Genomic DNA, 14,931 nt, shown 5'->3' with positions numbered 1-14,931 from the left:
ACATTGATGTTTCTTTCTGCGGGGAGTCTGCGAACTCCTTTATTGTACTTTTACAGGCCTCTTACTGGCTGATCATTTGTAAGATGTAACTGCCGTTTTCATTGTCAATAAAAACATAGTTGACAAAAAAAAAAAAAAATTTAGATTTTTAGTTCCCTTAGGGAACCAGAAGCTGCCATCTCTTGTACAAACCGGATTCCAAAAAAGTTGGGACACTATACAAATCGTGAATAAAAACTGAATGCAATGATGTGGAGGTGCCAACTTCTAATATTTTATTCAGAATAGAACATAAATCACGGAACAAAAGTTTAAACTGAGAAAATGTACCATTTTAAGGGAAAAATATGTTGAATTAGAATTTCATGGTGTCAACAAATCCCCAAAAAATTGGGACAAGGCCATTTTCACCACTGTGTGGCATCTCCCCTACTTCTTACAACACTCAACAGACGTCTGGGGACCGAGGAGACCAGTTTCTCAAGTTTAGAAATAGGAATGCTCTCCCATTCTTGTCTAATACAGGCCTCTAACTCTTCAAATCGCCTTGGGCCTTCTTTGTTGCACCTTCCTCTTTATGATGCCCCAAATGTTCTCTATAGGTGAAAGATCTGGACTGCAGACTGGCCATTTCAGTACCCGGATCCTTCTCCTACGCAGCCATGATGTTGCGATTGATGCAGAATGTGGTCTGGCATTATTTTGTTGAAAAATGCAGGGTCTTCCCTGAAAGAGAAGACGTCTGGATGGGAGCATATGTTGTTCTAGAACCTGAATATATTTTTCTGCATTAATGGTGCCTTTCCAGACATGCAAGCTGCCCATGCCACATGCACTCATGCAACCCCATACCATCAGGGATGCAGGCTTCTGAACTAAGCGTTGATAACAACTTGGGTTGTCCTTGTCCTCTTTGGTCCGGATGACATGGCGTCCCAGATTTCCAAAAAGAACTTTGAATCGTGACTCGTCTGACCACAGAACAGTCTTCCATTTTGCCACACTCCATTTTAAATGATCCCTGGCCCAGTGAAAACGCCTGAGCTTGTGGATATTGCTTAGAAATGGCTTCTTCTTTGCACTGTAGAGTTTCAGCTAGCAACGGCGGATGGCACGGTGGATTGTGTTCACTGACAATGGTTTCTGGAAGTATTCCTGAGCCCATTCTGTGATTTCCTTTACAGTAGCATTCCTGTTTGTGGTGCAGTGTCGTTTAAGGGCCCGGAGATCACGGGCATCCAGTATGGTTTTACGGCCTTGACCCTTACGCACAGAGATTGTTCCAGATTCTCTGAATCTTCGGATGATGTTATGTACAGTTGATGATAATAGATGCAAAGTCTTTGCAATTTTTCGCTGGGTAACACCTTTCTGATGTTGCTCCACTATCTTTCCGCGCAACATTGTGGGAATTGGTGATCCTCTACCTATCTTGGCTTCTGAGAGACACTGCCACTCTGAGAAGATCTTTTTATACCCAATCATGTTGCTAATTGACCTAATTAGTGTTAATTGGTCTTCCAGCTTCGTTCTGCTCAAATTAACTTTTTCCAGCTTCTTATTGCTACTTGTCCCAACTTTTTTGGGATTTGTTGACACCGTGAAAATTTGAATCAACGTATTTTTCCTTTAAAATGATACATTTACTCGGATTAAACGTTTGATCTGTCATCTACGTTCTATTACAAATAAAATATTGACATTTGCTATCTCCACATCATTGCATTCAGTTTTTATTCACAATTTGTTTAGTGTCCCAACTTTTTGGGAATCCGGTTTGTACTATCTACTGTAATACTCCTGTATTTTGATGCTGTCAAAATTTGCTGTGTATACGGCAGCAGAAACTCCACTTTATAGGCCCCGGGTCAGCTCGAAGCTTAGCGCCACTGAATGGAGCTATGCCATAAGTGGACAGCTGCCATGGCATAAAGCGTTGGTGACCATACAAATCGCCTAAAAGGGCTATGTCACTTCTTGGTGTGACTGAGGCTTTGAAATTCTGCTAGCAATTTCTGCTGTGTGAATGGAATCGAATAGCGGTCAGGACATGGCAAGCCTGGTGCCCTTCAGAAGGCAATTGGCACAGTACAATTTCATTCACAGGGTGCTAGGACTTACCTCCCTCTTTCTAACCACTGAGATGCTGCCTTCTGAAGGGATAAACTGCCACTCTGATCCTAGCAGTGAGAGCTGGGTTTCTGCTATATGATGCAGGGAAATGGGCCCAGCTTCAGTGTTAACTGCCTCTGCTCAGGGACATAATAGTACATCACTGAGCGTTAAAGAGGTTAAGCCATCCATGCCAGATCAGTGAGGTTCCAACTCTCGGTATCCAAAGCGGATCGGCTGTTTGAAGAGGAAGTGTTACTTTGGTAAGCACCCAAGCCTCTTCATTTTTTGCAATGATCCATGCCCTATAGTCCACCACACACTTAGTAGCGGCTGCTCTGGATCTACTAATTGAATGGCATTCCAAAATACAGACTTGAGGAAAACCATTTAAATAAAATGCAGTCTCTTTAAACTGCTGATTGACAGGGGTGCTGAGAACTGGACCCCTCAGTTTGATATTTGTTATAGGTTTATCTTTAACTTTGCCAAGAAGAGAGAACATAACCCCAATTAACTATAGTTTAGCCTCAACAAGCAAATAAGTGGGTAGGCTACAGCCCTTAGAACAAGAAAGTGAATTCACTACATTGTTAGGGGGCAAAGGGAATCAGAGGAAATAATCCATCTACTCGAAACTAGCCAAAGTTAAAACCTTGCCTTTATCATATCTCCCAGTCCTAGCTGAAGAGCTGCTGATATCTGGTGCCTACACTGTGCCCCATCACCAACTGCAGATTGAAAGCAATCTTTGGGTGAAGGTAGTACTATTACATTTTGACAGGATCCAAAATGTTTGAGGTACTGCACAACAAGTTGCAAGAAAAAGGTTTGCCTCAAAACATGAATCAGTGGTTAAAAAAAAAAAAAAAAAAAAAAAACAACACACACACATGTAGTAAATGTTATCAAATCCTATCGAAATTACCTTTACTATGAATGACAATGTTCCTTTCAGCTTCTGGGGCATTACAATACTTTGGACAGTGAACACAAACTGAGCTTCATTGGAGACACCTGGGTAAAGAAAAACAACCTGGTCTGTCATTTTCTGCAGATACCAAGTGGAAACTGGGGAAAAGTTTATTGAGTTATGAGAAAATAACCAATTTACTTTAAAGGAGACTAACATAACACACGGCCATCTTTTACCTAAAAACAGGGACCAGGGAACTCTTGGGATCAATGGTGATAGCAGCAATCACACCACCACCAACTACAGTATTTTAACTGGTTCAGAACCAGGTAATTCCTGTCTTCAGCCACTTTCGGTATGTTTAAAGAGGACCTGTCACTTTCAGTAACTTCTTGTATTCCCCATGTAATAGCAATTCTGGATGTGACAAAAGCACCTTCGTCACTGGGAGTTGGAGAGGCCTGCTTGCCAGCCTCTTACCCTGTGACCATGGTCCCTGGGACACTATTTGGGCATATTGGATTTTAAAAGGCACTGTTTCTGCCCCTTGGACTTTTAACTGGAACAAAATCAAACATGTGGCGGCGGCCATCTTAAATTCTCCAGCAGCGTTTTGCAGTCGAGTGTATGAAACTATTTTGGGCATGGAACCATGTTCACAGTGGGGCAAACATAAGACTTCCAGGAAATTCCTGAACTGATCTGGGTGATTTTTGGATTGTTTGTTCACCCAGATCAAGGCTATCAGGGGATGTGACTTTTATGAGGATATGTGGTGTTTTGGGGTGTTTTCTGTGGTTGGGAAAAATTGTGTTTTCTGCCTGGGAGTGATTAAGTTAATTGAGTTTGGCAATTGTATCACTGGCAGAGCCCATTGTATTTGTTGATTGCGTCAAAGACAATGCCCATTCTATTTGTTGACTGTGTCCCAGACAATGGCCATTGTATTTTATTAATTGTATCAAAAGGCAGAGGGGGGGGGGGGGGGGGTTGTGTACATTAGCTGGGATTGTTTAACTGTACAATACTGTGTTGATTGGCTGTTGTGACTTTGTGTCCTGTGCCCCACGTGGGTGGTAACCTTGTGGGGAAAACTGTATATAAGAAATGCCTTTGTGCTCATTAAACAGTACTGCTTTACCCCTTCATGAAGTCTTGGCCTTGTTTGGGGGATGTGATAACTACACTCTTGGGGATGCTATATCACAATACACCCCTGAGTATAAGCTCTTGTAAGAGCTTGTTCCTAGTTCCTTTCTTTCTGGATTTAGGAGAGGTTCACCCACTGTAAGCTAAAGCCCGGTCTTGGGTCCAGCGTGGGTGGAGGAAGGCGAGACCCCAACAAAGCTACGGTGGTTCGTGGTGGTTATGGTGTCCGGTGGAGTGCTTGGAGCGCTTGGGAAGCACTAGGAGCCTCCATCAGCGGAAGTTGCCCAGTAGGGGTGCCAGGCGTTCAGTTACAGTAGCCACCACTGTAACATAACACCTGGCACCCCCGACTGGGCACCTTCCACTGACGGATGCTCCTAGCACTTCCTGAGGGCTCCAAGCACTCCACCGGACACCATAACCACCACAGACCCCACGAACCGCTGCAGCTTGGTTGGGGTCTCGCTGTCCTCCACCCACACTGGACCCAAGAGCATGTTCGGGATGCTCTGGATCAGCGTATACGACTGCGTGTTCCAGTTCCTGCCAATATTCTGCAACTTTGCACAGCTATTGAAGAGGAGTGGACCAACATTCCACAGGCACAATCAACAACCTGATCAACTCTATGCAACGGAGGTGTGTTGCACTGCGTGAGGCAAATGATGGCCACATCAGAGACCAGTAAGGCAAAACTGTGCACATTTCTGAGTGGTCTTTTATCGTGGGCAGTCTAAGGCACACCTGTGCAATATTCATGCTGTCTAATCAACACCTTGATATGCCACACCTGTGAGGTGGGATGGATTATCTCGGCAAAGGAGAAGTGCTCACTAACACAGATTTGTGAACAATATTTCAGAGTAATGGGTCTTTTGTGCATGTAGAAAATGTTTCAGATCTTTAAGTTCAGCTCATGCAAAATGGGAGCAAAACCGAAAGTGTTGCGTTTATATTTTTTGCTCAGTGTAGATATTTTATTTCTGGTTAAAAAATAAAAAAATAAATAGGATTATCCTAAAAAGATTTTTAACTTTCATTGTCTACTGTCATTTTTTATTTATTACATGTCCACTGTTGGGCACCCTGGTCTTAGCTATTGGTACGACAACTATTTGCAATAGAATTTCTTTTAATTTCATTTTTATGGTCTGTCTCACAAAAGGTCAGAAAAAACATTGGGGACTCGTTACTTTTTTTTTTATTTACACCATGATTTTCCACGGAAAATGACATCTGGTTTGGATTCTTTAACACGGATATTGTCACAGGATGCAAACTTACCTGGAGGCAACTGAAAAGGAATAGCTATTCCATCGTGTACAGAAGATCCTTCGGGCCTTTGCATTTTGGTATTTAAAGAGTCTAAAACATTAATCTCCATATTTTTAAGGAAGCTTTGACTCTGGTTTTCTAAGATGATGGAGACTGTGACCTGACTCTCCTTCTGCAAGTCTCCTTGAATGTCATACATCTGTTAATAAGACAAAGTACAAATTCAAGACATAGCAATATATATATACAGACGTGGACAAAATTGTTGGTACCCTTTGGTCAATGAAAGAAAAAGTCACAATGGTCACAGAAATAACTTTAATCTGACAAAAGTAATAATAAATTAAAATTCTATAAATGTTAACCAATGAAAGTCAGACATTGTTTTTCAACCATGCTTCAACAGAATTATGTAAAAAAATAAACTCATGAAACAGGCATGGACAAAAATGATGGTACCCCTAACTTAATATTTTGTTGCGCAACCTTTTGAGGCAATCACTGCAATCAAACGCTTCCTGTAACTGTCAATGAGACATCTGCACCTCTCAGCAGGTATTTTGGCCCACTCCTCATGAGCAAACTGCTCCAGTTGTGTCCGGTTTGAAGGGTGCCTTTTCCAGACTGCATGTTTCAGCTCCTTCCAAAGATGCTCAATAGGATTGAGGTCAGGGCTCATAGAAGGCCACTTTAGAATAGTCCAATTTTTTCCTCTTAGCCATTCTTGGGTGTTTTTAGCGGTGTGTTTTGGGTCATTGTCCTGTTGCAAGACCCATGACCTGCGACTGAGACCAAGCTTTCTGACACTGGCTAGTACATTTCTCTCTAGAATTCCTTGATAGTCTTGAGATTTCATTGTACCCTGCACAGATTCAAGACACCCTGTGCCAGACGCAGCAAAGCAGCCCCAGAACATAACAGAGCCTCCTCCATGTTTCACAGTAGGGACAGTGTTCTTTTCTTGATATGCTTCATTTTTTCGTCTGTGAACATACAGCTGATGTGCCTTGGCAAAAACTTCGATTTTTGTCTCATCTGTCCACAGGACATTCTCCCAGAAGCTTTGTGGCTTGTCAACATGTAGTTTGGCATATTCCAGTCTTGCTTTTTTATGATTCGTTTTCAACAATGGTGTCCTCCTTGGTCGTCTCCCATGTAGTCCACTTTGGCTCAAACAACGACGGATGGTGCGATCTGACACTGATGTTCCTTGAGCATGAAGTTCACCTTGAATCTCTTTAGAAGTCTTTCTAGGCTCTTTTGTTACCATTCGGATTATCCGTCTCTTAGATTTGTCATCAATTTTCCTCCTGCGGCCACGTCCAGGGAGGTTGGCTACAGTCCCATGGATCTTAAACTTATGAATAATATGTGCAACTGTACTCACAGGAACATCTAGTTGCTTGGAGATGGTCTTATAGCCTTTACCTTTAACATGCTTGTCTATAATTTTCTTTCTGATCTCTTGAGACAGCTCTTTCCTTTGCTTCCTCTGGTCCATGTCGAGTGTGGTACACACCATATCACCAAACAACACAGTGATTACCTGGAGCCATATATATAGGCCCAATGGCTGATTACAAGGTTGTAGACACCTGTGATGCTAATTAGTGGACACACCTTGAATTAACATGTCCCTTTGGTCACATTATGTTCTGTGTTTTCTAGGGGTACCATCATTTTTGTCCATGCCTGTTTCATGAGTTTATTTTTTTACATAATTCTGTTGAAGCATGGTTGAAAAACAATGTCTGACTTTCATTGGTTAACATTTATAGAATTTTAATTTATTATTACTTTTGTCAGATTAAAGTTATTTCTGTGACCATTGTGACTTTTTCTTTCATTGACCAAAGGGTACCAACAATTTTGTCCACGTCTGTATATATATATATATATATATATATATATATATATATATATATATATATATATATATATATATATATATATATATATATATATATCCACAAGTGCTTCTCAACAGTCTAGAGCCTTTCATTTTTATTTATTTTTTAACATATAGGACATCAAGTAGCACAACAGCATCATGAATGTTTGAAAAGGTGCCACAAATGTACCACTCTTAGAGAATCTTTATACATTATAAACTAAGAGGGTCATTTATTAAGCTGAAAAAAACACCTATACTGTTGCGCTGCAATCTGAGACTTCTCCCCGCCCACGACAGATCTAAAATTGTGAGCGCGGCGTTGGTGAAGGGGATGGTCGCTTTTACCATTTTCTATGCCTGTTTCAGGCATAAAAAAGGTCTAAATGTAAGACAGCAAGGAAGCGGTCTTACATTTACGCTGGGTTCACACCTGAGCGTTTTACAGCGCGTTCCTACGCGCTGTAAAACGCACAACAGGCAAGAACCAATGATTCCCTATGGGAATGGTTCTCACCTGGGCGTTTTACAGCGCGTACGATCGCGCTGTAAAACACCCGACGCTCAAACAAGTGCTTGAGCTTTTTTTTGGGCGTTTGTCGCGCGTTCCCGCACATAGAAATTCGGGAACGCGCGACAATGTGTGAACGCCAGTCTCTGTATGCGCGATTGTAAACGCCCGTACAATCGCGCATACAGAGCGCTCGTTTCAGAACGCTCAGGTCTGAACCCAGCGTTAGAATTGGCGGAGGATCCGGCAAAGTTATGAAGAGGTGTCACCGTCAGCTTAGGGGTTTATTAACACCGGCATCTAAAACACAGATCTTAATAAATGTACCTCTAAATACCAAAGATGGTCACTTTTCAGATGGTGAGTAAACTTATACACCTTTTTCACTGCCCCAATACAAAAACATATGACTGTGTTAACTTACCATTTTGATAAATTTGTTTTCAGCCAAAAGCTGGTAACTGGACATTGGCTGTTTAAAAAAATAAAAATAAAAAGTACAAGTAAAACAAAAAGTGTTGTAACTTCTGTGTTATGGCAACAACAGTTACACTTTAATAAGTAAAATACCCCTTTAAAGACTATGTACATCTTCAGGGGAAAATTTTTATGATTGCATTTTACACATTTTGAACTAAAAATAATTTTTTCAATTGCTTTTATTGAGCCAATTACTAAAAACGAGATTTTTGTATAACTTACCAGTAAAATCTCTTTCTCGCTCTTCCTTGGGGGACACAGGAACTCTTGGGTATAGCTTATCTCCATAGGAGGCGTGACACTAAGTAAAAGACTGTTAAGCCCCTCCTCCAGCAGCTATACCCTCAGCCTGGAGAGAGAGACTTCCAGTTATGTGCCCAAGTAGTGCAAGACAAAGGCAAGGAGCAACCAAACCAATACCAACAAGTCAGAAAAAAACACCCGAAGGCCAACAAAAAAAACAATGGGCGGGCGCTGTGTCCCCCAAGGAAGAGCGAGAAAGAGATTTTACTGGTAAGTTATACAAAAATCTCGTTTTCTCGCCCAATTCCTTGGGGGACACAGGAACTCTTGGGACGTTCAAAAGCAGTCCACAAACAGGGAGGGACCACAATCAAAAGCGAACCAGGCACCGTAAACATTAAGGCACCGCCGCCTGCAAGACCAAGCGGCCCAAAGCAGCATCCGCCGAGGCATAAGTGTTCACCCTGTAAAACTTGGTGAACGTGTGCAAAGAAGACCAGGTGGCCGCCTTGCACAGTTGTTCAGCCGAGGCACGATTACGCTGAGCCCAGGAAGCCCCGACCGCTCTGGTAGAATGAGCGGTAACACCAAAGGGCGGATCCCTGCCCCGAGCACGGTAAGCCTCAACGATAGCCATCTTGAGGAAGCGGGCAACAACCACCTTAGACGCCGCCAGCCCCCTGCGCGGACCCTCCGGAATCACAAACAGAGAATCCGAGCGTCGAAAGGGTCTGGTCACATCCAGGTAGATCCTGAGAGCCCGAACAACATCCAGACGGTGAAGCTCCCGCTCCCGGGGATGCGACGGGGACGGACACAGAGAAGGAAGGACAATATCCTCATTCAGGTGAAAGGCGGACACCACCTTCGGAAGAAATTCCGGAACAGGGCGGAGAACCACCTTGTCCTGGTGAAAAACCAAGAAGGGCTCCACGCAAGAAAGAGCCGCCAACTCAGACACACGCCGAAGAGACGTGATGGCGACGAGAAAGAAAACTTTGCAAGACAACAAGCGAGGGGAAACCTTGCGCAGAGGCTCGAAAGGGGAAGACTGGAGAGCCGCCAACACAACGTTAAGATCCCAAGCCGGAACAGGAGGACGATAGGGGGGAGCACAGTGAGCAACCCCCTGAAGAAAGGTCTTAACCGGACCGAGCGGAGCCAGTGGACGCTGAAAAAGGACCGAAAGAGCCGAAATCTGACCCTTCAGGGTACTGAGACCCAAGCCCAGAACCAGACCAGATTGCAAAAAGGATAAAACCGTAGGAAGGGAAAACCTCAGAGGGGGAGTCCCCAAGGCCTCACAGAAAGCCAAATAGGCCCGCCAGGTACGATAATAAATCCTGGCCGAGGCCGGTTTTCGTGCACGAATCATGGTACGGACCACGTCAGCCGAAAACCCCCGCCGCGTCAGGACCGCGGTTTCAATAGCCACGCCGTCAAACGTAGCGACCTTAAATGCTGGTGGAAGATCGGCCCCTGAGAGAGGAGGTCTTCTCTGAGAGGCAGAGGCAAGGGAGCGTCTGCCAGAAGCAACATAAGGTCGGCGTACCACGGACGACGCGGCCAGTCCGGGGCGATTAGGATTGCTGTCGTGCCCTCCGCCGCAATCTTCCGAAGGACACGCGGAAGAAGAGGCAGGGGCGGAAACACGTAGAGGAGCGAAAACTCCGTCCAGGGGAGGACGAGCGCGTCCGCGCCGTAAGCGTCCGGATCTTTGGCCCTGGCCACGTAGATGGGAAGTTTGTAGTTGAATCTGGAGGCCATGAGATCCACGTCCGGACGACCCCAACGGAGACAAAGAGACTCGAAGACGTCGGGGTGCAGAGACCACTCCCCCGGGTCGATCGTCGTCCGACTAAGGAAATCCGCCGCCCAATTGTCCACCCCCGGAATGTAAATGGCCGAAAGGGCCGGAACATGAACCTCCGCCCAGCGAAGGATCAGAGACACCTCCCTCATCGCCGCCGCGCTGCGAGTGCCCCCCTGGTGATTTATGTACGCCACAGCCGTGGCATTGTCCGACTGGACCCGAACAGGGCGACCCTGAAGCAACGAAGTCCAGTGTCGGAGCGAGAAGAGGATGGCCCTCAGCTCCAGAACATTGATCGGCAGTCTGGACTCCGACGGAGACCAAGTGCCCTGGACGGACCGAGGAGGAAACACGCCCCCCCAACCCCGCAGACTGGCATCGGTGGTAATCACCAGCCAAGTCATTGGCAGGAAAGACTTCCCCTGAAGAGGGGTCCGCAGCCACCAGAGGAGAGAGGAACGAACCTGGGGGGAAAGGGGAAAATGCCGATCCAGACTCTCCTGGGACTTGTCCCAAGCGGACAGAATGGCCGTCTGAAAGATGCGGGAGTGGAACTGTGCGTAAGGAATCGCCTCGAAGCAGGACACCATCTGTCCCAGGACCCGCATGCTGAACCGGAAGGAAGGGCGGCGGTGGGACAGAAGGCTCTGAACCGACCGGTGAAGGAGCTGGCGCTTTTCCAACGGAAGCCGAACCACCGCTGACTCCGTATCCAGCAGCATCCCCAGAAAGACCAATTGCCGGGAAGGAACAAGAGAGGATTTGGGCAGGTTGATAATCCAACCGAAGCGGCGCAAGGTTTGCAGCGAGAGATCCACACTGGCGGAAGTCTGTGACAGAGAAGGCGCCTTGATTAGGAGATCGTCCAGATACGGAAGTAGAAAAACTCCCCTGGAACGAAGTAAGGCGAGGACGGGGGCAAGGACCTTCGTGAACACACGAGGGGCCGTCGCCAGCCCGAAGGGAAGAGCCACGAACTGGTAGTGGTCGGACCCCACTGCAAAGCGCAGAAAGCATTGATGACAACGCGCGATTGGAATATGAAGATAGGCGTCCTGGATGTCGATGGAGGCCAGGAACTCCCCCTGTTCCAGAGAAGCCACCACCGACCTGAGAGACTCCATCCGGAACCGCCGAAGACCAAGGAAGCGGTTCAGCCTCTTCAGATCCAGAATGGGACGTACCGAACCTTCTTTCTTGGGGACCACAAAAAGGTTCGAGTAGAACCCCTTGAACCTGTCCCCCATAGGAACCGGGGCGATGACTCCCTTGTCCAGAAGGGTGTGAACGGCCGCAAAGAAATCGGCCTGCCCCTCGGGGATCCAGGGGAACCCGGGAACGAAAGAACCGAACTGGGGGAAGGGACGCAAACTCGAGTTTGTACCCGGAAGACACAACCTCGAGGGTCCAGGCGTCGGAGACGTGCGCCTGCCAGAAGTCCCTGAACAGGAGGAGACGTCCCCCCACCCGGGTGGGTGGGGGCGCACCTTCAGGCGGGGGCCTGCTTGGTCGCAGGAGCGCGAGCAGGTTGTGACTTGCGCCAGGAGGGCTGGGTCCGAAAAAAGGGTTTTTTACGCCTGTCCTGGACCGGATTAGCGGATGGACCTGAAGCGGTGCGAGGAGCGGAAGCCCTACGAGAAGACCTGAAGCGGGGGAAGGTGGGACGACCACGAGTGGCGCCTCTAGCCTTAGATTGGGGAAGATGAGTACTCTTCCCCCCTGTGGCTTCAGAGATGATTTCATCCAAGCGAGTCCCGAACAAACGAGAACCAGTAAAGGGAAGGCTAGTAAGAGACCGCTTAGACGCGGCGTCCGCCGACCAAACCTTTAACCAAAGCTCCCTTCTAGCCGAAACGGCCAGGGCAGACGAACGGGCGACGAGAGCCCCGGCATCCAGGGATGCTTCACAGACAAACTTACCGGCCTGAACGATAAGTTGAGCCAGAGCACGGAGGTCTTGAATAGGGACGTCGGACTCAAGCTCCAGATCCAGCTGAGACGCCCACTCTGAAACCGCTTTTCCAGCCCAAGCGGAGGCAAAAATCGGCCTAAGAGCGGAACCGGAGGCCGCAAAGATACCCTTTGTAAGGGTCTCTATGCGGCGATCCTCAGTAGATTGTAAGGAAGAACCATCCGCAACGGGAATAGCCGTGCTCCTGGATAGACGGGCCACCGGGGGGTCGACCTTAGGGGGGGACGCCCAGTTAGAAATGCAATCCGCCGGGAACGGATAACAGACATCCAACTTTTTTGGCGGGGTAAACCGTGCGTCAGGACGGGCCCAGGCCTTAGAAACCACTGACGAAAAGTCAGCATGGAGGGGAAAAACTGCAGACGCCTGTTTTAGGCGAAAAAAGGAAACACTGGTCCTTTCAGGATCAGGGGGATCATCGTGAATCTTAAAAGTATCACGGATATTGCTAATAAGGTGGCCCACGGCAGAGGCCAGCTTTTAGGGCAGTGCCGAGTCCATATCCCAATCGGAATCGACTAGTTCCCCTTCAGAGAGCCCATCCTGTTGGGAGGAAGGACCCGACAGAGAACGCACCCTTGGGGGGGATACCGAAGCATCTGAGGATGACCGGTGGTCCACCCTCGGCCGCTTCTGGGGTTGACGGGCTCTAGAGGAATCGCCTGCGGAGAGGGACTCAGCCGGGTCGACCACAACAGCGGACCCGGAGGGGCCAGCAGGGGAATCATCCGGCTGCGGCAACGGCAACGCATCTGCAAGTCGGCCCACAACGCTAGTGAGACTAACCACAGCCTGGGACAGGGATCTAGCCCAGTCAGGGGGATCCAAGAGGCCAGGGGGTGACACAACAGATGGCGGGCCCTGCAATGGGTCTTTGCAAGCCGAGCAATGTGGGTCTGACTGCCCTTGAGGGAACGGCGCCTTACACGCGGTGCAGGTATGATACCAAGGTCCCACAGGCACTAAGGGGTCAGACATGTTGGTTGGAAAATATATTCCAGGCCAGAGGGGTGCAGAGATGGAGAGGTTCAACAGTCCTACCAGGTCACAGTGAATCGACTAGCTCCAAGCAGACGACCGCGGCACAGCAGAAGACAGCAGCAAGATCCGTCCTGCACACAAGCAGGCACGAGAGGGGGCGGGGCCGGTGAGGAGCGGGAGAAAGGACGTCCGCCCCTTAATTGAATCCAGAGCCCAAAGCGCCTGAAAAACTCCGCCCCCCGCCGAGACATTTCGCGCGCGCGCGCGAACAAAATGCCGCCCGTGCTGATCCAGACTCTCCCCGCCGAACCCCGACAATACAGAGATGTCCCCCTCCGGACCCGCAACGGGTCTCTGAAGGCAGGAGCCGACGGAGAGGATCCGCGTCGCCACAGCAGTAACCCTCCCTCATTACGCCGCTCAGCCTGCCCAGAGAGTGCCGATAGATAGATAGGCCAGCTGAATCGAGCAACGGAGGCCCGCAACGGTAGGAGCCAGCTAACGGGGACAGGAGCGAGAACGGGGAAAAGAAGAGAGGGGAGGAGAGGGGGGAGGGGAGCGCACGGCTGTACAGCCACCTCACCATTCGGCGACTTCACCCTCTATTCCATCCAGCTGGGACGCCCCTTCAGCCACTGACACAGAAGTGGCAGCAGCTGGAGAGGGGCTTGCAGGTGGGCGACCCAGTGCTGGCGGGATGCAGGGGAGCATGAGCTGCCCTGGTCCTCCTTTTCTTCTGTGGGGGAGGCAGCAGGGCGGATAACCGGCCCTGGCGCAGCTCAACCCCGGGAAAACAGAGAAGTCTGCTGCGACTCTGTTGTCCCTATGGAAAAAAATGTGAAAAAAAGTGAAAAAGTGAAAAAAACAAAAATAAAATAAAAAATTAAAATCTTCACAAAGACAACTCTGCAGTGCAGAGAGTGTCTTGCCTCCTTGACACTAAGCAAAAAACTGGAAGTCTCTCTCTCCAGGCTGAGGGTATAGCTGCTGGAGGAGGGGCTTAACAGTCTTTTACTTAGTGTCACGCCTCCTATGGAGATAAGCTATACCCAAGAGTTCCTGTGTCCCCCAAGGAATTGGGCGAGAAAAGGTCATAAACACTCATTAAAGCCACATTCCTATCAGTAAGAAAGGAGCTATATTAAGTAAGTGTTTATAAGGTCAGATATCAGAGATAAGGAGCAGTCAGGTGAGCTGACTGAGACCAAAAAGTGAAAATTCAGATCCTGCTACTAGAGAAAATAAAGGCGGCACACGGACTGTGGTTCAAAATTTTGAATAAAGATCAACTGAAAAAAAATAATTTTTTAGTTCAAAATGAGTACAATGCAATAATAATACATTGTCCCCAAAGGTGTACATAGCCTTTAAGTTATTTTGTATACTTGTCCACATTTTCTTACTGGAAGCGGCTCTTCTTCATCTAATGTCCCATTATGAACAGATGCAGAATGATCCTCCGCATGAGATTCACTGTGATGATGGTGGTGTTTTTTCTTTCGAGATTTCTTATCCTCCTTGGGCTCATCCTTTTCCTTCTTGTGTTTTTTCTTGTGTCGATGAGATTTCTGCTAAATAAGAAAACCAT

The 14,931-nt window shown here is 47.6% G+C and overlaps 1 protein-coding gene across 3 annotated transcripts in view; it reads right to left on the bottom strand.

The window, feature by feature from the left end:
• AP3D1 (adaptor related protein complex 3 subunit delta 1) overlaps positions 1-14,931 on the bottom strand; it is a 113,535-nt gene that overhangs the window by 12,186 nt on the left and 86,418 nt on the right. For 2 of the 3 annotated variants that reach the window (XM_044269007.1, XM_044269016.1), the window contains exons 26-29: positions 14,747-14,914; positions 8,279-8,326; positions 5,462-5,651; positions 3,041-3,129 (exon numbers count right to left, since the gene is read on the bottom strand). In XM_044269007.1, coding sequence (XP_044124942.1) covers positions 3,041-3,129; positions 5,462-5,651; positions 8,279-8,326; positions 14,747-14,914 — 495 coding nt within the window. The remainder of the gene's footprint in view (positions 1-3,040; positions 3,130-5,461; positions 5,652-8,278; positions 8,327-14,746; positions 14,915-14,931) is intronic. The other variant, XM_044269011.1, reaches the window with a different exon arrangement.

Source organism: Bufo gargarizans, chromosome 1 (assembly GCF_014858855.1).
Source record: "Bufo gargarizans isolate SCDJY-AF-19 chromosome 1, ASM1485885v1, whole genome shotgun sequence".
NCBI classification, from domain to species: Eukaryota; Metazoa; Chordata; class Amphibia; order Anura; family Bufonidae; genus Bufo; species Bufo gargarizans.
This window is presented reverse-complemented; position numbering and strand designations above follow the sequence as displayed.